This window comes from Festucalex cinctus, chromosome 14, assembly GCF_051991245.1.
Source record: "Festucalex cinctus isolate MCC-2025b chromosome 14, RoL_Fcin_1.0, whole genome shotgun sequence".
NCBI classification, from domain to species: domain Eukaryota; kingdom Metazoa; phylum Chordata; class Actinopteri; order Syngnathiformes; family Syngnathidae; genus Festucalex; species Festucalex cinctus.
This window is the reverse complement of record NC_135424.1, coordinates 21,450,923-21,476,616: the sequence shown is the minus strand read 5'-3', so window position 1 is coordinate 21,476,616 and position 25,694 is coordinate 21,450,923. Positions and strand designations below refer to the sequence as shown.

Below are 25,694 nucleotides of genomic sequence, written 5' to 3'. Positions count from 1 at the left end.
CTTATGTTCAGTGCCGTGAACAGTTCATACTTCAATCCAGCAGGTCAAATTTTAAACTTAACACAACACGCTAAAACATGTTATTATCCTATTTCAGAACATGTATCTGTAACAAGCTGTTCGAAATGTTCATTTGTGGCATAATAGTCGGACCAATTTATAGTACATAACTCCGCCCCCACACAGATTCTCTGCCACTTGGAGGCAGGCTAGGCTGAGTAAAGAGTCACCGTTTTCGGAAGTGTATACACAGTAAATTCTGTTGAGTAAATTTTACTCTAAACTGAGTCACTCAAGGGTTGAGGAACAAACTCACGACCTTTAGCTTGGGAGACTGCCACTCTACCACCTGAGCTATGCCACTTCCACTGTTTGCTTATATCCAAAAGCACACCAAAAACTAATGTTTTTGGTTTCTTGGAGTTTACAAAAATTCCAGCTGACAAGAGCAATATGCTCAGGGAGTACATTAGCGGTCTCCCAAGCTGAAGTTATGGGTTTGTTCTTCAACCCTTGAGTAACTTTTTTTGTTTTACTCTCTTCCAAATGTAGATTTTACTCTATTTAGAGTGGAACCATATAGACTCAGTTTAGAGTAAAATTTACTCAACATAATTATGACGTCAAAAGCCAAAAAGCTAAGCAGAGCTGCATTGAATATTGTTGGAAGCACAAATTAGCATTAGCAGCATTAGCCATTTGTTGCTGAATACTGTATTGTTTCTTAAGCACAGGTAATGATCGTATATAGGAGGAGCACAACTGTTGCGGGTTCGGCGCATAAATTTTTCAAGTGTGGCCAGCGAGGCCGCAGGGATGCTCTTTTACACGGGGCCGCTGCTCATTCTAAAGTGAGCCGCTGTCAAAATCAATTACCATTCAAACTTGCCTGGACCTGAGCCTCCTGCTGATGACATATTTGTTTTCCCTTCACCACTTAATGCCGGCGAGTGTGCGCCTCGTCACGGCATAACACTATGTGACAGACCTCCTTCACCGCTCCCGACTCACTTGATCACTCAACCAATGACCAGGAAGCATAAGTAACTCATAAAAAATTGGTAATATTATATCAATTTACTCTTCTTAACACGTCTACTGCGTCATTGTAATTAGTCCTAATGATGTCGCAATGCTGTCCAGTGCCTGGAAAGGAGACTGCTGAGTCATTGAGGTGCTTTTTAGTCACATTGGACGTCAGAGCTGACATTTGTTGAACGCATGACTCATAACTCTTGCTTTCATTTAAGTGACACGTTTGTGGTTACTTTTGAGTTGGTTATTTGAACGCTGGCGATGTTGCGTAGCTACGTAGCAGCTGCTAGCTTGTTTAAAATGTCATGAAATTGATCTGAAATATTTTACTCATAAGTACGTAAAGGGATCCTCTCTAGTAAAGCTGGTGTATAAATGGCAGCAGTTTGATTGGCATTTAAATTGTTCTGCTTGTCACATTACGTCGCTAGCATAGATACAAAAATGTAAATAAATAATACATTTCAGACTAATTAAAGGAAATTGGATATCCCACGGAATACCTGTTGCTCGGTTTGAACTCTTTGCAGTAAGTTTTTTCACAATTTAATTTTTTTTTCATATTCAAACATCAAGGAAGCCCTGTTAGTTATTCCAGGACGGAATTCGCGACACCTGTGTAGTGCACTTTACCCGCTCATGCTGACCATGACAACAAAGCAAACATTGTAAAAGTCTGGGGCGGGCCACACAAGACGTGTGTGTGATTTACAACGTTCTGTCAGGTCACACAGGTGAGAGTCGGCACATCCAGCAGGTGCTTCCCCCGCCCCCACTGGTGTCAAAACAAGCTTCCCCCGCCTTATTTCCTCCCACTAGATTCGCTAAGCCAGGACAGCCCCCCCACACCCCACTCTTCCAAAAGCATGATTACATTCTTGTGCTATTCTGCCCCTCCCTCACAATAAGGGCACTGCTTGTCTCTCTCCCTTTCAAGTGGAGGTAGCAGGCCGACGTTCCCCTTTGAAGATGCAATCTTGGGAAACACAGAGACATCTCCGGGATTATCTTAAATGTCTTCAGTATGTCGACAGCCGAGCGCTTGCTGCGGAGCGGCGCGTTGGCTTCTTCCAGGGGTCGGCCAAGGGAAAATGCCACGCCGCCGAGGTAATCACGGGGTCAACTCGACTTGTCTCGGATGATAAGTCATGATGAAAAGATATACAGTAGTCTTTCCCAACAAACCGGGAAAGGTAAAACCTCACCTAATCACCACCAATGTTTTCTATAAAACATTACTAAAATTTTCTAATGTTGGTGCTTTTTCTTTAGCACCCTAGCCTTGTAATAGGAAAGTAGTCATTGGTATCAAGGAAGTAAAAATAAGTTATAAATCTTACCTTTTCTAAGTGTTTTCTGTTATTGGAAGTTACGGAGGGTCTTCACTGCATGCGGGTATTTTATTCCGTCCAACGCTGTTGCCGTGGCGACGTGTTGTTTCCCCCCAAAAAATGACACATATTTTGATGGTCTTAATTTTTATAGACTGCAAAGTGGCGACATCCATGCCAGCATCTTCCTACTTCAGTGTAATTATTAGTCATAGATGCCGATTATTAGAAGTCAAGGAGGCCAATAACCGTTATTTCAAGTCGATATTCATTTCCAATAAAAGTAAAACTTTGCTGAAATGCCATTAAGCATGTTTGTTAAAATAACATTTCAAATTTTCAACAATGAAAGTTTTTCTTTTAATGTTAAACACATAAGGAATAGACAGCTTATTTATTTATAACCAAAATTGCAGGGAGCTTCCAGGGTCATCAACATGTCTTAAGCTAAATTAAAAACTAAGCAAGTAAATAGCTCCATAAAATTTTATATTGTAAAAAAAAGTTTTCGAAAATGTCAACACAATTCCTTTTTTTTTTTTTTTTTTTTTTTTTTTTCTCATTCACTCCCAGCCATTTCACTGAAGCAACCCTGTTTTACTGGATTTTGACTGATTTTGCAAGGCCCACAGAATAGTGCATTCTACTGCTATAAAAACATGGAACCTACCTAAAGAAAGATTAGTCTCTTCTTTCATCAGGATAAAAAGGATATTTCTATATGGTACAGTTTTGCAGAAATTATCATTAGAATATATCTAAATGTCATCATTATTCACAAATCTATTTAAAACAGTGGAGGTGGAAGAGCCTTTTGCAACTGCCACCTGATTGACGTTTTTGTAATAACTATCATTCCTTCAAGCATTCTCTTCAGTTCGGAGGCTGCATCAAAGCCTTCTGTATGCTCTAACATAATAAAACAAAACATCCATCCATCTATCCATCCATCCATCCATCCATCCATCCATCCATCCATCCATCCATCCATCCATCCATCCATCCATCCATCCATCCATCCATCCATCCATCCATCCATCCATTCATTCATTCATTCATTTACTACCGCTTTTCCGGAATCGGGTCGCAGGGGCAGCAGCTTTAAGAGGGAAGCCCAGACTTCCCTCTCCCCAGCCACTTCAACCAGCTCCTCCGGCGGGATCCCAAGGCGTTCCCAGGCCAGCCGAGAGACATAGTCTCTCCAACGTATCCTGGGTCGTCCTCAGGGCCTCCCGCCGGTGGGACATGCCTGGAACACCTCCCCAGGGAGGCGTCCAGGAGGTATCCGAACCAGATGCCCGAGCCACCTCAGCTGGTTCCTCTCAATGCGGAGGAGCAGCGCCTCGACTCTGAGACCCTCCCGGACGACCGAACTTATCACCCTAAAAAACTAAACAAAGCATAAAATGTATTAATGCGTCTTTGGGACGCTGGTAATATTTAAAATAGAACGTGTTTATACGTTTTTGGGAACAAATCAGTCAATCTAAAAATAAAAAGTGTAAGTAGTTCCCAGTGTCAACGTCATCATTTTAAAGTGAAAATTTGAAATAAATCCATAAATGAAAAGTTACTCGTATCTCACTGTGCGACAAATGCATGCGAATGCAGCTAATTTTGGGTTTTTTACGTTTTTGGGAACAAATCAGTCAATCTAAAAATAAAAAGTGTAAGTAGTTCCCAGTGTCAACGTCATCATTTTAAAGTGAAAATTTGAAATAAATCCATAAATGAAAAGTTACTCGTATCTCACTGTGCGACAAATGCATGCGAATGCAGCTAATTTTGGGTTTTCGGCAGGGTTCGTAAAAGGTTTCAAAACCTGAACATGTTCAAAATTTCTTTGAACATCTTACAAATCCTGATGAAAACCCAAAATTCACTACGCTCAGTGAGATACCAGTTATATTGGCACCGGTTGATAATCGGTCTATCCCTAGTAATTATGTAAAATATTCTTAACTTTAACCCCTTAATATATGTGCATTCTTGACTGGGGCGTCCATTCTGTACAAATGATTGCTTGGTCTCTAACCCCTGCAAAAAGCGAGCGCAAAAGCGCAAAACAACAGATGTCATCGCAAGGCGAGGTTCGGTCTTTCTCTCCTGAAACGTTCCGAGAATCGTAAAGGGAGCAAGAGCAAGCGCTGGAGGAGAGAGGATACTACGCTGCTCGCCAAACAACTCTTTGTAATCATATCAGATGTCGTCCTCGGGGAGATTTTAGGAAGGCCAAGTGCTCAGAAACTGAATCACCGCGTCGCCGCCAGGGAACGCGGCGTTGTCGTAATTACCTGCCGACGTTTCCCGCACGCTGACAAGGCCGCTCAGTGTGGGCCGCCTGCATGCTGCGTGTTTTCCTTTCTCTTTAAAGCCGGGAACGCAGGCGGCAGGCCAACAAGACAAATATTGTTTTGGTGCGATGTGGCTCCGAGATTGGCGTCGGACTTGCGTCAGTGTGTGCGTGCGGGCGCTGGCATGCTCGCGCGAGGCTGCTCCCAGGAGCCCAGGAAAGCCAGAGACCTCATTTTCTCTCTTTCAAACGACGGCCTGCTCCCTTTTTTGTTCTCTATTACAAATGACCTGTTTGAATGAAATGCAGTTTCTCACTGATGGCATTTAACTGGAGGGGAGGAAATAAGAGATGACAATGATATCAGAGACAGGGAGCGTGAAGGAGGAGGGACCTGTTTGTTTTGGTAAACTGCAATTCCACCACTAATTTCCTCCTGATAAGAATCTTGCAGCTCCCAGTCAAGTGTTTTATCCCGGCAAGAGGGAAACGGCTCCTCGGGCTCGCACAGCCAATCGATTTCCGACCCCGGCGCGCTTTAAATCACACTCTCTGCTTTGTCGAGGTCTTCTATTTGCATAGAGGTAATCAATGACACATATTAACCAACCACTCTCAGCCTGAGATGGACTTTTGCCTTCCGTCTTTGGCTTTTTGCTGCAGTGTCTGGCTCTTCCACCTAACATCATCGACTGATGTCGGCCGTGTTGGGGGGGCATTGATTTTTACCCCCTCTCTCTCGCTCTGCTTTAACACTTGATGAGTAGTTGTGTTAAGACGCCAAGGGACAGCCGCGCCCGCTTTAAGGAGATGAGGTCGGCTTTTATAGGCCTTTCTCCTCCGAGAGCAACGAGGTGTATACATTATGGGTGTGCGAGTTTGTCTGCACTAGTCGTTTTAAGAGATTTGGGTTCACACCAGCAAGCGCAAATAAGATGGAGGTTTTTAGTGGGCAAGCTTGGACTTTGCTGTCTTCAGTACAGTTTTTATAGTCCGGTCTGGTTCCGACTTATGTGAAGATGCTATGAAACAAGGCGGTCCAAGTTTTGGCAATATTTTTGGAATGTATTTTCTCCTCGTATTTTTGTTTTGTTAGTTTTTTTTGTTTTTTGTTTTGTCTCATATATATATATATATACATATATATATATATATATATATATATATACATATATATATATATATATATATATATATATATATATATATATATATATATATATATATATATATATATTAGGGTTGTTAAAAAAATCGATTCGGCGATATATCGCGATACTACATCGCGCGATTCTCGAATCGATTCAATAAAAAAAAAATCGATTTTTTTATTTTTTTATTTTTTTATTTTTATTTTTTTTTAAAGAGCTCAGAATTGTTCATTCGGTAGTCTTACCGATTCAACGTCTTATCATCATTGCCTTTTTTTTTTTTTTTTTTTTTGTGTGTGTGAATCGATTTTTAAACTTCCATTTTTAATGGAAAAATATTCAACAAAACGTCTGACTTCGGGTTAGGATTCACACCTTGAGCATGGAAGAATGTTATATGAACGGAACATTAAGCCTTAATATTTTATTTTAATGCTGTTCAAACATGAAACAGATTACAACCTCTATAAGACTGAAATTTCAGATAAATAAATAATACATTTTCATATAAATCTTACACTCTACAAGCTTACTGATTAGTATTTTCTAAATTGAATGAAAAAAAATCGCAACAATCGACTTATAAATTCGTATCGGGATTAATCGGTATCGAATCGAATCGTGACCTGTGAATCGTGATACGAATCGAATCGTCAGGTACGAAGCAATTCACACCCCTAATATATATATATATATATATATATATATATATATATATATATATATATATATATAATTTGTATATTTTGTATTGTTGGCGTATGTTTTTGATTACGTACTTAGTATTTTTGGTCGATGTATTTTCTGTTTAGTGTTTTGCATGTGTTTATTTTGTATGTTTGTATTTTTCATCCACTATTTTGTATTTTATTTTTCCCCAATTGTGTATTTTTAGTCTATTTGTGTTTTTGTAATGTTAATGCTACTAACGATGTAATAATGATGATAATTTTCCAGTATCTTATTTTTTTTAAATTTTTTTCATTCTTTAATTTTTCTCACATTAATTTTTTTTTATTAGCTGTAATATTTTAACAATTTTCCAGTATTTGTATATATATATATTAGGGCTGCACAATATATCGGAAAAATATCGATATCGCGATATTGGCCCTTGCAATATGCATATCGCAAAGGCTTGCAATAAGTTTTATATGGAATTTTATGCTTTTTATATGAATATGACCAGTCAGATGCTAACTAAAATGTGCATCGCCATTCAATAGTTGAAAATTATCAAGACATAATTACAATTAATTAACTAAGATTACATTATGGTTGCTTATTTTGCCACATGAAAAATGTTTTTCTTTCATTAGGTTATAAAAATGTAATTTCTTTAGGTGCATGTTAAATATCTCAATAATATCGATATCGCTATGTTCAGCAAGTATATCGCATATCGCATGTTTTTCCAATATCGTGCAGCCCTAATATATATATATATATATATATATATATATATATATATATATATATATATATATATATATATTAGGGGTATTAAAAAATCGATTCGCCAATATATCACGATATTACATCGCGCAATTCTCGAATCGATTCAATAGGCGGCTCTATCAATTTTTAAACTTCCATTTTTAATGGAAAAATATTCAACAAAACATCTGACTTTGGGTTAGGGTTCACACCATAAACATGGAAGAATGTTATATTAACTCATTCACTCCCAGCCATTTTCACTGAAGCCATCCCTTTTACTGAATTTTGACTGCTTTTGCAAGGCCCACAGAATATACAGAATACAAAAAAAGATTAGCATCTCTTCCTTTATTGTGGGAAAAAAAGTAGATTTCTATCTGTTTCCGTTTTGCAGGAATTAGCATTAGAATATTGCTAAGTTTCATTACAAATATGTTTAAAAAAAGTGGGGAAAAGAGTTTTTGGCAACATGGTTGATCTCTTATACTCTGATGCCACCTGCTGGCTGTTTTTGTAATAACTATCATTGCCTCAAGCGTTTTCTTCAGCTCAGAAGCTGCATCAAGGCCTTCTAGCATAAAAAACATTAAAAAAACAACAAAAAAAACAACAACAAAAAACGTCTTTGGGAGCAAATGAGTTAATGGAACATTAAGCCTTAATGTTTTATTTCAATGCTGTTCAAACATGAAACAGATTACAACAACCTGTATTAGACTGAAGTTTCAGATAAATAAGTAAAACATTTTCATACAAATCATTAGGGGTGTCACGATTCGCCAACTCCACGATTCGATTTAAATTTCGATTTTGGGGTCACGATTCGATTTTTTTTTCGATTTTTTTTTTTTTTTTTTTTTTTTCGCTCCCCCACTTTATAACACAGAGGCATATGCTTCTGTATGCTAAGGCTAGTCTATGATCATTGGTTCTATTCATTGTACAGTAAATCTTATTTCAAAAGATCGGCTACATATAGGTGATGCAATTTCCATATTATTTTTGTGTAAATTTATGTAATATATGATAATTGACATTAGGCAGGAATGATCAAATTCAAAGAATTTATTTACAATATAAAGTTAACCGTCTTGTTCTTACTGAAGTGTAAAATAAAAAATAAAAAAACAAAAACAAAAAGTCACAGTGGGTGCCTGCCATCTATTGACTGTTTTTGGTTACAACAGTGTGCTGTGCGTTCCTCTTAAAATAATGTGCAATGTGCAACAACAACAAAAAATATATTGTATCCAAAGTCATGGAACAAATACAGCCTGAACAAACTATATCCCAACATTTACAGTTGCTGGGCATACTGTAGCGTGGTTCAAGTACACTAATTAAATGTTTGAATCCAGCGTTTTCCAAGGCTGCAGGTCTGCTGCTATAAATAGACCTATGGATCTGGCGTTTCGCGCGAGCTGAAGTGTGTGGAAGTTTCACTGTAAATGAGGATGAAATAGTTGGTTGGACCGTTGTTTTCCCACTTCTAGTTGAATTTGATAAATCTAAATCTTTGTGATGCCTGCGTAAATGTCCCGTCATGTTTGTCGTGTTTCCCGTTGTTACGGCTGGCGGCTCGGGCCATTCAGTTTGAATGCGCCAGCGCGACACTCTGATTGGAGGACTGTGCCAGCGCGACACTCCGATTGGACGACTGTGCCAGCGCGACACTCCGATTGGACGACTGTGCCAGCGCGACGCTATTGTGTATCCGTGTATTATACCCCTATTGGTTATTGTTGTTTCTCCTCCGTTCTGTCAGTTCTGTCAAATGCGGTTATTATTTGTTCACCTTCCACTTTCACTCCCTTGTCAAACCCCTGCCTGAAATTTCAATTAAAACTACTCAGATGTTAAAGTCGACCCGTGTTTATCTACTCTATATTTTCTGTTATTGTGTTACTTCCCTTCCCCTTGACGAGCCGGGCGTAACACCGTGGCCGAGTACAGTACGCGCACATAGCATATCTTGCAACTGTGGTCTTTTTATCGACAACGTGAACGTTGTCGACATAACTCACCGGGAACGCAAAATGTTTCCAAACTGGTGACGAGAGAAGCGGGAGCGGCTTGAAGCACCATTGCTGTGTCTTTCCGCGCTTGCCATCATGACTGCAGGAGAAGTCAGCTAACAAGTGCCGTTAGCTAGTAGCTGAATGGCTGCGTCTCATTTGCTTTCCTGGGAGGTGGCGGTGGCGGCGGTGGCGGCGGTGGCGGCGGGCGCGGGGGGGGGGGGGGGCATCGAATCGTGTGTCCTCTCTTCTATTTCGATGCTCGAAATCGTGACGTAATTTCGATCGATTTCGATAAAAAATCGAAATCGTGACACCCTTACAAATCATACACTGTACAAGTTTACTGATTAGCATTTTCTACATTTGAATAAAAAAAAAATCGCAACAATTGACTTATAAATTCGTATCGGGATTAATCGGTATCGAATTGAATCATGACCTGTGAATCGTGATACGAATCGAATCGTCAGGTAGTAGGCAATTATATATATCGCGATACTACATCGCGCGATTCTCGAATCGATTCAATAATCGGCAAAATCGATTTTTTATTTTTTTATTTTATTTTTTTAGGATTCACACCTTAAGCATGGAAGAATGTTATATGAACAGAACATTAAGCCTAAATATTTTATTTCAATGCTGTTCAAACATGAAACAAATTACAACCTCTATAAGACTGAAATTTCAGATAAATAAATAATACATTTTCATATAAATCTTACACTCTACAAGCTTACTGATTAGTATTTTCTAAATTTGAATGAAAAAAAATCGCAACAATCGACTTATAAATTCGTATCGGGATTAATCGGTATCGAATCGAATCGTGACCTGTGAATCGTGATACGAATCGAATCGTCAGGTACTAGGCAATTCACACCCCTAATATATATATATATAATATAATATAATATTAGTGCTCAAGAAATCGATATGGGAATATATCATTTCGGGCACCTTTACAATTCACGTATCGATACGGAGGTTTCAGAATTCAGAATCAATATTGCACATTCATACAGTTTCCCACTGCGTCTCTGTAAGCTGCTCCTTGCTTCGCACATGTTGCTGGTGGTAAACCGAAAGTACTCCTAACATTAGAAGAAGCAAACATTTTTGAAATCCTGCATAATAAAAACATCATTTTGGGTATGCATATGACTGTTTTCATTTAAAAAAAAATGCATGTTAAGTAATGTAAAATATTGGCATGTGTATCACCTTTAAGGCCATGTATTGGGATACACGTATCGTATCGTGTCCCCTGTATCGTGATACGCATTGTATCGTGAGGTTGTTGGCATACCTTACCCTAATACCCTTATATACCTAATAGAGGTGTGCAAAATTTCCGATTCTTAGATTATTCACGATTCGGCCGTGGAACAATCGAGAACGATTCACAAACGTCCAAATTCCGATTATATAAATATGCCAAGGGAACCGAAACTAAAAGTGAACCGGAGCGAAAAGTACGCGGAACTGAAACGCAGTAGCGCGCGCGGTCTTCGGGACGCTTAATGGGACGGACCGAGAGTACACATCCACAACTCACGCCTCGAGATTCAAAACAAAAACAAACATGGCTGAGCTGACCAACCCACCTCTTCGTGAGATCAGACCTGCTCCGAAAAGGCAAACAACTTCAGGCGGAAGTATCAGCTAGCTGGCTGCAATGCGTCGGTTAGCGTTCTACAGGGCACCGCGCAGTGATACGAACGAACGAACAGAAAAGTAGTGGCTGGCGGTAATGGCGTCTGATTTTATTCAGAAAAGAGTATTGTGGTGGAAATGTATCACGCTTTTGAAAACAAATAGTTTTTAGAAGAAAAACGCTTTATTTCCGAGACCCCAGCCAGCTTGCTGGACTATTTTCCTCTCGTCCAACGTCGAACCAGAACTGGTGTCACCGAACGCTGTCAGGGGTAAGTCAGTGCTGATCGCACACACGGGAGGTGAGGATCAAATTGAGATTCATGTTAAAAAAGCCGAACGATCCCTTTAATGTTTACACGTTCATGTTTACACAAGTTAAAAAGCAGAAAAGCACTTGAGGTTTTTTTTTTTTTTTTTGTACCTCTGAGAAACTTTAATGTTTGCATGTTCATCTTTACACAACTTAAAAAGCAGGAAAGCACTTTTTTTTTTTTTTAGGCATTTGTATTGAAGTAGTAGTTCACATTGTCTTTCATTTATACCTCAGTGCACTTTTGAGTGGATAAAAATAATATATTTTTGCTCAGTGCTATGTTTTATTCTGTTGAAGACTGAATATACTTAAAAGCTGTTGTTACAGAATGAGGACTTGAGTATTTTATTTACTGTTTTGAACTGTTAACTTGATACTGAAATAGTAGTTTATGTAGGCCTGAGAGGACTTTTGTACTATTTTTGTAACTAATGTACGAAACATTAAAAGCACCAAAATACATTGTTTTTTTTCTGCTGCCTGGGGGGGAAATCAATAATCGTTTTATAATCGAATCGTAGCCTCTGAATCGTAATCGCAATCGAATCGTGAGGTGCCCCAAGATTCCCACCTCTAATACCTAATATATCAAATTTCATACTACATTTATAAGCACTGCTGTTTAGGTTAGTAGGGGAGTTCTAATGGGCTCAGCTATGTTTCAAAATCTGACAGTGAACAATATTTGGTTAAGGTGGAAGATGTTCCAAGTGAATAATTGAGGCAGGGCATCTATTGCAATTGAGACCTCTGTTTGGGGAATTATGGTGTTTGACATCTCATCTTACCTAATTACAACTAGAAGGGCACTCAGTAGAGCAGTGAGACCAAATAATCCTTATCTGGATCAGCGCCTTCAGACAATACCTCTTGCAATGGCCTGACATTAATATTCATGCATTATCCACTGAAAAAGCAAAGAAAATATAAAAGTGTTAATAAAAATGAAAAAACATTCCCAGATCAGCACTTTATCCGGAAGCACTCTTCAGTTTTATGGTGTCTTCCGTGGCCCGCGCTCCCCGAAGTGTCTCCCCAATAACAAACACAACATCCTTGGTGGGGTTTCAGTACAGCTAGTAATTGTTTTGGCTTGGGGCTTTGGGGCAGGAAACTTTGAAAAGCACGCCGCATTGAACACGTGTTAGAACGTGACACGCTAACTAACTACAACGGAGAGAAAGAGGGTCTCTTGTTTTGATCACTCGGCAGGTGGTTGTTGTTGACGGTGTCATTTTCTATTTCTTTTTGTCATTTTCTGTTTTATTTCTGTATGATTTGGTTTTAGTCAGACTTTTTGGAGCAAACCGACCTGGAAGCTTTTACACTATAGCTAGCACCTTGAATGGAGTCATCTCGAGTGAATGTAATGAACGTATTCCAGCACTTCATGTTTGTCCAATTTAACAGGGGGTGCCTATTATAATCCCTGCTCCAGCACACCCATTTTTAAGGAGGTCCAGCGGTGCATGTTATAGGCGGGTAATATCAGCCTAATAGGCTTACGTGTCAGCACTCTATGGAGCACAGACCCTGTAAATCACATTTGTCTGTGACACCTGCTCGCCTCCCTGCGTATTTATGCCGTTCCCCTCCCCCACTTTGTCTTCTTCTTTTTGGACGGGCTCCAAACACCGTACCTCTTCCCACACTGAGGCCCCCCCGTCTCTCGCCAAGATGGACTGAACAGGAAAACGTGAAGATGTACATGGTGTGAAACTTTAACCCGAGAACACTATATTGAAACATTAAGTTTTGTTTCAAACATTAACCCAGTTTTATTTGAAACACTAATTGTCTTGTACAACACTAATTTGAAATAGCAATAATATTATAAAATCATACTTTGAAACCCTAACCTCTAGATTGAAGTCCTAATTTCAAACCCCAACTGAGGTTTAAATCCCCCAACTTAATTACGTAACTCTCCCTAGAAATACTTTAAAACAAAATCCTGTCTTGAAACACTACATACAAACCTAACACTGTCTTCAAACCCTAATTTTAAACATTAACTGTCTTGAAATCCTTCTTTGAAACCCTGACTCTGGATTGATACCCAAACTCTGTTTTGAAAACCCCAACGCTGTGAAACCCTACTTTAAAAACCTAACTCAGCCTTCAGCCTTGAAACCCTAAACGCTCTTGAAACCCTACTTTGAAAACCCAGCTCTGAATTGGAACTGTACTTTTAAACTGTACTGCTGGCTTAAAATCCTCATTTGGAAACCCAACCTTGTCTTGACTGTCTTGAAAACCCTACTTTGCAACCACAACTTTGGATTGAAATACAAATTTGAAACGCTAACCTTGGTATGACACTTAACACTGGTTTGGAACTCAAACATAACTCTATATAGAAGCCACAATTTATTTTATTTTATTTTTTTAAGGAATTCTATTTTAAGATCCTAATTTGACCCTTTCTTGAAACCATACTTTAAAAAGCGAACCCTGTCTGAAAAGCCTAGTTTCAAACCCTAATCCTGTTTAGAAAACTTATTGAAATACTAAACCTATCATAACATTCTACTTCGAAACCTTACCAACCCAGCCTTTCACCGAAACGCTTACTTCAAACCCTAATTTGAAACGCTAACCCTGTATTGAAACTCTACTTTAAAACATCAACCATGGCTTGAAACTTGGGGTTGTTGTGGGGTTGTTTGCGACTAGGGATGTAATTATGACGGCAATATTGCGATATCGCGATATTAAAGCTGCCACAATATTGTTGTTGCCATGTCACGATATTACAAGTAAAAGCAGCACATCTTTTAAAGTCAGGTTGATTTCCATTAGTGCAGTTCTAGCACCCTCTGGTGGCTAGTTTTTTAGTGCAGTTTAATTTTCACAAAGCATGTTTTGGCCCTTCTATGTTTAAAATCCACGCTAATTGTTAGATGAAGGGGAATGTAATATACTTGTGAACCGAGTCAATACGTGGAGGAACTCAATGTGTGCGTGCAGTCGCAAGTGCCTCTATGTTAGAGATTATAGGTTGTGTATATGGTATGTACAAAAGCACAATATAGTGTTTTTTTTAATGTATGAGCTCTTTTTTTTTTTTACAATATTGTTACTCTTTTTATATCTGCAACCTCCCCACAATATTGTGATACTTATCGTATTATGACTTTCATATCGTAACAATATCGTATCGGGATGTTTGGATATCGTTACATCCCTAGTTGGCGACACTGACATCCCCCAAGGGTGTCTGCGGCCCTCCAAGGAAATCGTTTGGACACCCCTGCTCTAATCCTTTCTTAAAGCACTCATTTGTATGTAATCTGTATTCATTTCAACGTGTTCCTTTTTGCTCTACAGTAGGTGCAACTAAATCATTCATCAAGATCAGGCTACAATATTAAAATTTACCATTGTTGAAAGGGAAAGTAGTTAAAAAAAAAAAAAAGGTGATTTTGCCATATCCCTCTCTTGTCCTCTAATGATATGCGCTAATATTCACGCTTGTGTGGTGATTGAATGAAGTCATTTGCATGATGTATGTCGAAACAGATGCTGTATCAGCCTGTAAAAGGAGCAGCAAGGAGAGGCTAAGCGCCGTATTCAGGCTGTGAATTTGGTGTAATGGACTCGGGATTGAGGTTGACCAAAGCTGCTGATAACCTTTAGGAAGGGCATTGTTCTTCTGGGCAAGGAGGGAAGGAGTGACTTCACGGCTATATACAGTACGTACAGTATATATACTGTACAGTACATCCATGTTATTGTGAGGCAGAGAGTAAATGTGAAGCTGTATAGCCGAAGCCCTCATGGCTTTCCCGCATATACATTTTTCAACAGCATTTTTGTGTCCTCTTGTCTGAAGTGGGCTTTCCATTAAATGACATTTTCTTCCCCTTCAGATCGGCCACTTGAGGAGGGGTCAGCGAGGGACCACGCGAGGAATACATGAGGGGTCGGGGCAGGGAGGGTGCAGCGGCAGCACCGGCAAGGTCAGAGTTCACACAAGCTTCTTATACAGGCGGGGATTGCGCACACTTTTCTCTCCCTCTCTCTCTCTCTCTCTCTCTCTCTCTCTCTCTCTCTCTCTCTCTCTCTCTCTCTCTCTCTCTCGCTCTCTCTCTCTCTCTCTCTCTCGCTTTCTCTTGCTTTCATCTGGGCTGTTTTTTTTTTTTTTTTTGTTCCTTCTTCTTCTTTCCCCTCGAACTCTCTGAGCAGAGTTGGCACGCAAAGGCAAAGTGAGGGAGCAATGTGGCTGCTTTTGATTGGACCCTCCTGGGCTGCCAGCCGGGGAGGGACTGAGCAGCTGCTGTTTATGAGGAGCTGTGCAGGATCCTGTTTGGCTCTGGCCAAAAAAAAAAAAAAAAAAAAAAAAGAGAAAAGGAAAAAAAAGCCAGTCAGTCCCCGCCGAGAAGCCAGTGGCCTGTGTCAGCACAGTGTACACACAAGGAGAAATGCGCCACAGATGCGTATTCCTCGAAAAATGACGCATTTTTGCCATTCTTGAGTTGATACATCTAAACTGTTTGATGGGGAATTGTATTAATTGATGAAATACTTCATTAGGTAACTGCATCCCTGGCTGGAAATCAAACTCCAGTCCATACTATTGAAGCCCTTTGAGACTTTTTTTTTTTTTTTTTTTTTTTTTTAAGGGCTACAAAAATAAAATTGAATTTAATACTCACTCTTATGTCCCCCCACCTTTATTATACAGTCAAACCTCGGTTTTCGAACGCTTCTGTTCTCGACCAACTCTGTTTTCGACCAGAAAATTTGAGAATTTTATGTCTCAGAACTCGTCCAAAAAATTGTCTCTCGAACTGAAAAAAGCCGAGCGTACCTGAACACGACTCACTCGCCGAGTGTAGAAAAGGCTACAAAGCTGTCTATTCCTTAAGTCTGATATGTTCAACTTTGTTAACTGCGTAACTGAGACAAATCCTAATTTGCATAATTTGTAGTCTGTTCATTGGAGTTCACGTGACACAACTTACCCTCGCGTTCGTGCGTCTGGCCGCTTGAACAGAATCAGTCTTCGCCAGCAGCGATAGCAGCAGGAAGTCTGGCGCTAGCGTGTGCCGTGTTGTGAGTTTGTCCAGTGGTGTGCGTCAGTGGGTCCTGTTGTCCTTATTTCTTGTCTGTAACCTTCTTGCCAGAATCAGCTATAGCTTGTTCCTTCTAAAATGTTTGTTACGAATGTTTGGCCGGTGTTTTCTTATCCACACTTTACCAGATAGCACTCGTAAGTTGATGTTGCGCTGCTAAGCCCGAAACCGGAAGTGTCACCATTTAGTTTCACAATAAGAGCACTATCAGAAGTGATGTTCTAAATGTCGCTAGCTTAACTGCGCTAATTTAACTTGCTTTGTTGATTGATGTGAGTGCCTTAACTTACGTTTATACGTTTACTTATTGGCCTATTTTCTTTAGGAAACCACACACTCTCACTCACGCCCACACACATACGCACACGCACGCACACTCCCATACAGACACAAAACAACTTAAACCAAAAGCTGCAAATAATGAACGTTTGTATGAAGATTGAAGAAATACTGTAAGTGCATTTTGTTTTTTGTTTTTTTCTCCATCATTTTAGATAGGATATCTTCTATTAAAATAAAACCGTGTCTATTTCTACCTTTTTCTATTTATGGTAAACAGTATACAGTGCAGTTTATGGTGTAAAATAGTAAAAAAAAAAAAAAAAAAAACTTAAAAAAATAAAACAACAACTTGGAAAACATTTTTTTTAGACTTGGAACGGATTAAAATTATTTACATTAATTATAATGGGAAAAATTGTTTTGGATTTCGAACAATTTGCTTTTGGAAAAGCCTTCTGGAACGGATTATGTTCGAAAACGAAAACAAAACTGCATAACTGAAACTTTGCTGACTTTATGTGTGAATTATAGTTGTTCATTTATATAGTGAATATCAGAGAGGAGAAATCACATCAATCATATGGCACATACTTTATTACATTGTGCCTGCCTGCATGTGTTTCTTTTGCCTGTATTTATGTTAAATTAGATTATGGATTATTTCTGCAAATTTCTATTATGCCAAGTGTCATATACCCTTTAAGGAGTTATTTCATTATTCGGATGATATGTACATTGCACATACACATAATGTGCGCATGCTGTAGAATTTTTTTTTTTTTTTTTTTGATTATGTGGATGGATCGTGGTTGTCAAACTTAAGACCCCCGGGCCAGAACCGGCCCATAATGTGGTCCAATCTGGCCTGTGAAGACAAACTCAAACTTCAATTTTTCCACAAAAAAATACAGTTTTGGCTAATTAATAAAGTCAATTCATCTTTTTTTCTGTAAAAACTACCATGTAGCACAAGCAGGACACATATTGAAGCAATGGAAACAAAATGGCGTGAGATGGCATTGCTATATAGTGAGGGATTACACACAGATGTTGAGTGTAAAAAAAAAATGAGTAAAATTTGGAGACATTTTAAATGAACACCGGTAGATAGTTTGAAGGCAGAGTGCAGACTTAAAATTAAAATTTCATATCGAGCAAGCCCATCAAAGAACCTGCATTAGACATATGCAGATTGTTCACCCTTTACTTCAGTTCAAGGTAAAAAGATAAGCAAGGCAAGCTGCTATTCAAAATACACTAAAAATATGACATTTTTTGATGGTCGTTGTGTGTGGTTTGGTATTTTCAAGGTGGTAGTTATAATGGGTAGCGAATAGAGGTGGGAATCTTGGGGCACCTCACGATTCGATTGCGATTACGATTCAGAGGCTACGATTCGATTATAAAACGATTATTGATTTCCCCCCAGGCAGCAGAAAAAAAACAATGTATTTTGGTGCTTTTAATGTTTCGTACATTAGTTACAAAAATAGTACAAAAGTCCTCTCAGGCCTAAATAAACTACTATTTCAGTATCAAGTTAACAGTTCAAAACAGTAAATAAAATACTCAAGTCCTCATTCTGTAACAACAGCTTTTAAGTATATTCAGTCTTCAACAGAATAAAACATAGCATTGAGCAAAAATATATTATTTTTATCCACTCAAAAGTGCACTGAGATATAAATGAAAGACAATGTGAACTACTACTTCAATACAAATGCCTAAAAAAAAAAAAAGTGCTTTCCTGCTTTTTAAGTTGTGTAAAGATGAACATGTAAACATTAAAGTTTCTCAGAGGTACAAAAAAAAAAACCTCAAGTGCTTTTCTGCTTTTTAACTTGTGTAAACATGAACGTGTAAACATTAAAGGGATCGTTCGGCTTTTTTAACATGAATCTCAATTTGATCATCACCTCCCGTGTGTGCGATCAGCACTGACTTCTTTCTGACAGCGTTCGGTGACACCAGTTCTGGTTCGACGTTGGACGAGAGGAAAATAGTCCAGCAAGCTGGCTGGGGTCTCGGAAATAAAGCCTTTTTCTTCTAAAAACTATTTGTTTTCAAAAGCGTGATACATTTCCACCACAATACTCTTTTCTGAATAAAGTCAGACGCCATTACCGCCAGCCACTACTTTTCTGTTCGTTCGTTCGTATCACTGCGCGGCGCCCTGTAGAACGCTAACCGACGCACTGCAGCCAGCTAGCTGATACTTCCGCCTGAAGTTGTTTGCCTTTTCGGAGCAGGTCTGATCTGACGAAGAGGTGGGTTGGTCAGCTCAGCCATGCTTGTTGTTGTTTTGAATGTCGAGGCGTGAGTTGTGGATGTGTACTCTCGGTCCGTCCCATTAAGCGTCCCGAAGACCGCGCGCGCTACTGCGTTTCAGTTCCGCGTACTTTCCGCTCCGGTCCACTTTTAGTTTCGGTTCCCTTGGCATATTTATATAATCGGAATTTGGACTTTTGTGAATCGTTCTCGATTGTTCCACGGCCGAATCGTGAATAATCTAAGAATCGGAAATTTTGCACACCTCTAGTAGCGAACGAGATGAGCAATCACTTCATTTGTGACACGTACATTTTGTGTACATGTCATGTTAGATTATTTCTAGTCATTGTCTTAATTTCTTTTGTTCCAGGTTGCCACTATCATAAATAATCAGGAAGGAACAATCATATAGTAATTTTCTGACACCTCAACACTGTTAGCATGCTAATGCTCGAACATTTCGTGGACTTTTTTTTTTTTTTTTGGTCCTCGATTGTGTTAACCGGCCTCGACCGGAGCTTTTTGAAAGTTATCTGTCGCATGGTGCCAGACTGCTTTTTCATCACCTGCAGACTAGTTTGCTACTATGGATTAAGGATGAGGAATTGAGGCATGAGGGGTAGGGGGGATTCAGGCAGCAAATAAGTAAACGAGCCGGTTAATCTTCCTGTGTGCGTGTGGGGGTGCGTGTGCGTGTGTGTGTGTGAGCAGTACCACCACACGGGAAACATCTGCCTCACGCACATTCGCGCGCACACTGGCGTTCATGCCGTTGCACATACAGCCAGACGCACACATAGTACCTCCACACATGCGCAACTAGCAGGGATCAGGCAAAGCGATTAGCACACGGACGTCAGAGCATAGAAAGCGACTGGTTTAACACACACACAATGTGAGTTGTAAGCCCGGTGCAACGAAGAGAGAGACTCAACCCACAGAATGTGACATGCTCATGAAAGTGCGGGGAGACAACTTTTTTCGCTGCTGTCGCTCTATATTCACGAAATTTTTCGTCCCCTCTTCCTCGTCATAACACAAGCAAGTGTGCAAATGAAGCGGAATCCGTCCAGACAGCCAGCCCGGGATGAGTAATGTGGAGCACGGCAGGATTAATGTGTTTAGAAAGGGCCCATCATGGCTGCAAACATGTTACAGACTGTTGCCGTTTGCACAGTGCCTCCTCCCCTGTAGCTTTAATTGGATGTGTTTTTAACTCTTTGACTGCCATAAACGTTTAATGACGTTCAGTATAAACCTAGAATTGGCCGCCATAGACGTTAATTGACGTCTACTATGTTTTTTTATGGAAACGGGTGGAGGAAAGCCTTGGGCAGCTGCGCTCCAAGTATCAAGCCGATCGGGTTACTATAATGAGTATTCCTGGCCACTAGATGGCTGTGATGAGTCTTTTGGACAAGATCGGGTAGGAGACAACAGTAGAAGAAGAGAGGCGGAGCTAGAGTGTTGAGGGGGAGAGAATGGCTAACTTGGCTAAGGGAGTCAAAAAGGCTACAGATGGCAATCAGCTCACGCTTGATCCTTATTTTCAAAGCTCAAAAGCATCGACCAGTGCTCAAGAGCACAGTGATGACGGAGTTAAGTCATAGTTGAAGCGGTGACGCGGCCGTTTCGACCACGTCCGAAGGCCCCACCGGCTAGCGATGCTAATAACGTCCTAAGGCCGCACCGGCTAGCGATGCTAACACCGGAGAAAAGTGGTGCACAACTGAGCACGTCTGCACAGATGACGTTTCATCGGACGATGACGAGTACTATGGCTCCGATGCAAGACAGTCTTGGACAGTCTTCCAAAGAACGTGAAGGTAAGCGCTAACATGCTAAGAGATTGCTAGTAAGATTACTTTACTAACTTTTCGGCGATCTGCTAGCAGCGTGTGTAAATGTGCTGATATACACTAAAACATCTATTACCTATACAAACGTGAATGTATGTTTTATAGATCGTGCTCACAGCAACGTCCGACCGCTGGTTCTACGACAAAGAAAGGTAAAAAAAAACAAAAACGTTTTCAATACACCGCAACAAGCTCCCCCTCATAGGGCCCAAAGTGACCCTTCTCACAGTGAGCAGAACAAAGGTAAAAAGAAAAAAAAAAGATTCTCCACAGCTCTAATAAAATATTTGATGGTAAACTTCTTCTATAATTTACAGAATGTGCATCAACCAATACATCGAAGAAAAAAAGGTAAACATGCACACACACACACACACACACACACACACATTGCATCACAGTGCTCTAAAATAATATATGATATTGAAATGTATATTTGCAGATCCCAAAGATTCTGGCTGGCTTGAAGTTGATGAATTCGGCTGGCAGCCAACCATCTTCCCCTTTGCTGCAAAACCAGGACCAAGGGATGCTGCAGCAGAGCTGAATTCCCACCTGCCAGCTGACATCCTGGAGCTCTTCATCACGGATGAACTTCTCCAGCACATCGTTCATCATACCAACCTCTACGCAAATCAGTCCATGCAGAAGCAGACTGACAAAAACTGTTGCGCACGTGTAAATAGTTTGCAAAGAGTTTTCCAAATTGTTTGTTCGGATTGCTACTGTTGCATGTAAATAAACTGTTATTTTGCAATCAAAAAACATTTTTTATTGTTGGGGTAGTGTTTTATAGAAGTTTAGGTGTTTGTAGAATCACTCATGCAAAAAAAAAAGAGTGCCAAATTCACTAGAGTGCATGAAATAACATCGTTTCACAAAAAGCTTGATTTCTCCGTATTTTGGAAGAAAATAGAGGATTTGGGTGAAACGAAGCTGTTTTCTATTGTTGATTACTGAAGATCCGAATAAGGTAGAAACAAACTTTTTTTTTAGATGAAAGATGAGACTTCAATCTTTCATTTGGTAGTATCCGCATTTCCATAGTCCTAACACAACATTTTCTGTGGAGCTTGAAAGATCGGTAAAATTCTGTAAATCAGCTGGCAGTATAGGGGTTACCTTTTCCGAAAATGGCTGGCAGTCAAAGAGTTAATGTTAGCACCCACTGTTGACACTTGAACACTGTGGCCGTTGTAAGGCCGCCGAGGAGACCGACGTGTTTGTGCGTTGCGCTACGGTAGAATGCACCGAGTTTCGGAAATAAATCAACTTGGACGTTTTAACACAGGCGGCGATTTAACATGCGGGGCTCTCGGAAAACAAGGACACAACCTTGTCAAGGTGCTGTTGAGTACCAGATGCTGTAGAAAGGTCCAAAAGGTGACTTTCTGCAGCATTTGTCAGTCACTTAAGAACAGGTAGGATGATGTCATTGTGACATTGTGGCAAGGATTACATGATTCTTACTGTGGAGTAGTCATAATAATCAATTAGGTCATAATTTGTGTGGAAATGATTGTTGATTAATCACATCTCGAAGCATTTGAAAAGAAGCCAAACATGACGTCCATGCTATGACACAACTCCGCTTGGCAGTTATTCTTATGATAGATAGATAGATAGATAGATAGATGGAAAGCTAGCTGCATGGGCGGAGTTCAATTTATAATCAGTGACGTCATGTTTGGCTTCATTTACATTGCTTCGAGATGATAGAGCTAGCTAGACTGAGCTATCTATCTAGCGCTGGTAGCTAGACTGAGCTGTCTATCTATCTATCTATCTATCTATCTATCTATCTATCTATCTATCTATCTATCTATCTATCTATCTATCTATCTATCCATCCCCAAGTATTCTCTTGCTTTTTATTTTTGTAAGCCTGGTTTCATCATTTTATGCCATCAATACAAAATATGGAGCCGTTAGTGTACTATAAAGTTAGAACCGTACAGTTGTCCAAATATCTTGATGAGACTTTATTGTTATTACTAAGAGTGCTAAACTAGGTTAGCTAGCTGGTGGCTTGCACCAATTGTTGCTGCTTGGAAAGCCCTGCAATGACCTGATGGGATACATTAAGGCATAAAGCTGAACTATTTATCAATATGTAGGGATGTGCAGTCATAAGAAAGATGCTAGACGAAGGAGTATTCGCGCATTCAATGAAACCTCCTGTTATTCACTTGGGGATTTTTCGGGATTAGGGATTAAATATGGTAGGCCTGTTTACAATAGTTTTCTCTTTGGTTTGGCAAATTTAGCTAATATTATCCACTTTTCAATAAAATATATATATAAAAAAAGTGTTATTTTTTTTAGGACGTAGCGAGTATATCTAAGATTGTAGTTTCGTCATTTTAAGTGTCTTGGGCTTTTCCAGTGCTTTCTTTGTTTACCATGAAAGAAAAGGATATTAAATCCTTTGGAGAGTCGGCGCAGCCTGCATCTGCTTGCATCACTTTCTCCTCATGCTTTATTTTCCCCAGGTAAGCGAATGGCCGTCCGCATATCTGTATCAATGATAGAATTAGGCAAAATTCAAGGAAATCAGCCTCAGGGCTCTACAGCTAAGATGACTTGGATGCTAGGAGGTGTATTTTTATCCTCGCTGTGATAGTCATTGTGGTTATCGTCGTCTCGCAGCGCGTTTCTCACAAACACAAGCTGGCCGCCTCACAGAGGTAGAAAACGGTGCGAGTGGGAGGATGAGAGGGAACATTGTATTCTCTTCTCCAGCTTAAGAGACAGACAGAGTGAAGCAGGTTGTGTGAGGATATTTGCCGTGGAGAACAATGTCTAACTCTTGCCTCGGGGACACCTTTTACCCCCGCTCATGCTGCACAGGAGTTGGAACATTCCTCAGCGTCGGGAGGTATTTTCAGTGCTCGCTAGCACTTTTTTTGTGTGTGTCGCCTTCAAGTCAAGAGGGTGTTGTTGTGGATTTGTCTCGTTCCACTCAGCACACTTTTGGATGCACTTTTGGATTTATTTATGATGAGATCCTTCCATGAGGCACTCAAATGAAAGGGGACAAAAGCAGCCACAAGAGCAGAATGTTGCAAATAAACATCTGTGAGAGGCAAAAACACACAAAAGTATCTTGAGAGAACATTTTATTTTAAATTAAACTAAGATAAATGATAGTTATCGTTTAAGACATCGTATTGTGTCCATGTCGTATTCAGCTGGATTGAAACTTATGTTACTTACTGCCACACGTTATCCAAAAAACAGCTTGTTGCAACATGGCCCTGGCTGATCTCTTATACTCTGCTGCCACCTGCTGGCCGATTTCAAGCATTTTAACTCACCTTTCAAGGCAAACAGAATATTGTGTGCTTTTGCTACATTTACAATGTGAGTACCAATTGAAATATCTCATTCCATTCTTCCATTAGAAAAAAGTACGTTTCTATCTTATTCCGTTTTTTAGGCATCACCATTTGAAAATAGGTCCTTTGAGTGACATTGAGCGAAAATTGAAAATGAATGAGAGAACAAGCTTTTTGTGACAAGAAACATTTTCTCCACAAAAGTGACTTTGACACGAATATTTTTTGTTTAGTGACGCGCTGTGAATTAGGTTTAATGTGACAAAGGGTCTTTGATCATTCACGTCATCCTTGAAAAATTTTCAATTTTTATGTTTCATTGTAATTCCATACACTGGCAGCACATTGAAAAGAGACACAATGCTGCCATCTACTGGCCATAGTTAGTGGCTGTTTTTGATTCCACAACCCATTGACCACTTACCCCGGGTTTTCACCGGTTGCGGTTGCGGTGCGGTTGCGGTGCGGTTGCGGTGCGGTCCAGCGACGCAAGCAATTAGATTCCATTCATTCGAATGGTGCAGTTTACACCGCTTGCGGGTGCGTTGCGTGTCGACTGCGGAAGGCCTGCGGCGTGCCGCAAGCCTTCCGCAAGGATAGACCTATTTTCTATTTTAGCCGGACGCCGCAGCGGTAGGCCTCCGGCAAATGGCAAGCTAGCACAAAACACATTGAGCGGGACAGGAAGACCGAGGCAGTTTCAAAATAAATTTCCGTTTACTTTTCAGAATAAAACACTCGCCAGCTCCTATTTCTCAAGTTTTTCAGCAAAACGTGACGTGGGCGTCGCCGGGCCATGTGCTCATTCACGGTTTAGACACCAGCGAACATGGACGAGGAGAGGTTTATATTGGAGGTGGAAAACCACAAAATAATATATGACACGGCACATCCTTTTTATAAGGACTGTAATGTATTGTGAGTTTGATGTTCGCGATTGCTTGTTGTGCCCGTCTCGCTTGCCGTACTGAGCGGCAGCCGGACGCGGAAGACAGAAATAAAGAGTGGACCCGCACTGACCCGACTCTCGTTATTAATATACTTTACAAGGACAACCAAAAAAAGGATGCTGAATGGAATCTCATAACAGAAGAAGAAGAAAAGGTTAAATCAAAAGAAGTCCACCTCTCGTTGTGAAATGCCACATGATCGCGCGCGCGCGGTCCCGCGAGACACGTTGGGAAGTGGGCGGCGACGGAGCTGCCGGACCGCAGCTGTGCGGAGCCGGTGTGGATTGACAAAAAAATTGACCCGTCCGGAGCACGCAGTCAAGACGCACCGCACCGCACCGCAACCGCACCGCAACCGCAACCGGTGAAAACCCGGGGTTAGACGTTGCACTGCCCATTTATTTAAAAAAACAAACAAAACAAAAAAAAAACCTAGATGATGTAATTTAACGTTTATGGCGGCATACATCGTGATTTTACTAAACGTTATTAAATGATTTTGGTGGTCAAAGAGTTAAAAATTCGAAATCTTGTAGTTTGTATTTTGTCATCTCTTTGGCAAGTGTTTGAGCGACAGCATCCTTGATTTCGTACATGATGAGTGGACAAGCACTCAAAAGACCAATGACAGTTGTTACCACCATATCTAAATGGTGGCAGAGGTCATTTTTTTTTT

General features: G+C 40.1%; 2 protein-coding genes across 3 annotated transcripts in view; both read left to right on the top strand.

Annotated features, from left to right (window-relative positions):
• Window positions 1–25,694, top strand: part of zmiz1a (zinc finger, MIZ-type containing 1a) — a 151,449-nt gene that overhangs the window by 29,366 nt on the left and 96,389 nt on the right. For both annotated transcript variants that reach the window (XM_077495612.1, XM_077495613.1), the window contains exon 2: window positions 15,113–15,202. The gene's annotated coding sequence lies outside the window, so the exon portion shown is untranslated. The remainder of the gene's footprint in view (window positions 1–15,112; window positions 15,203–25,694) is intronic.
• On the top strand, window positions 19,811–21,698 carry LOC144001342 (uncharacterized). Its single transcript, XM_077495566.1, has 5 exons — window positions 19,811–20,697; window positions 20,836–20,882; window positions 20,923–20,973; window positions 21,048–21,081; window positions 21,173–21,698. Exons 1-5 carry the CDS (start codon window positions 20,571–20,573, stop codon window positions 21,466–21,468), a joined length of 555 nt encoding a protein of 184 aa, XP_077351692.1. The 5' UTR covers window positions 19,811–20,570; the 3' UTR covers window positions 21,469–21,698.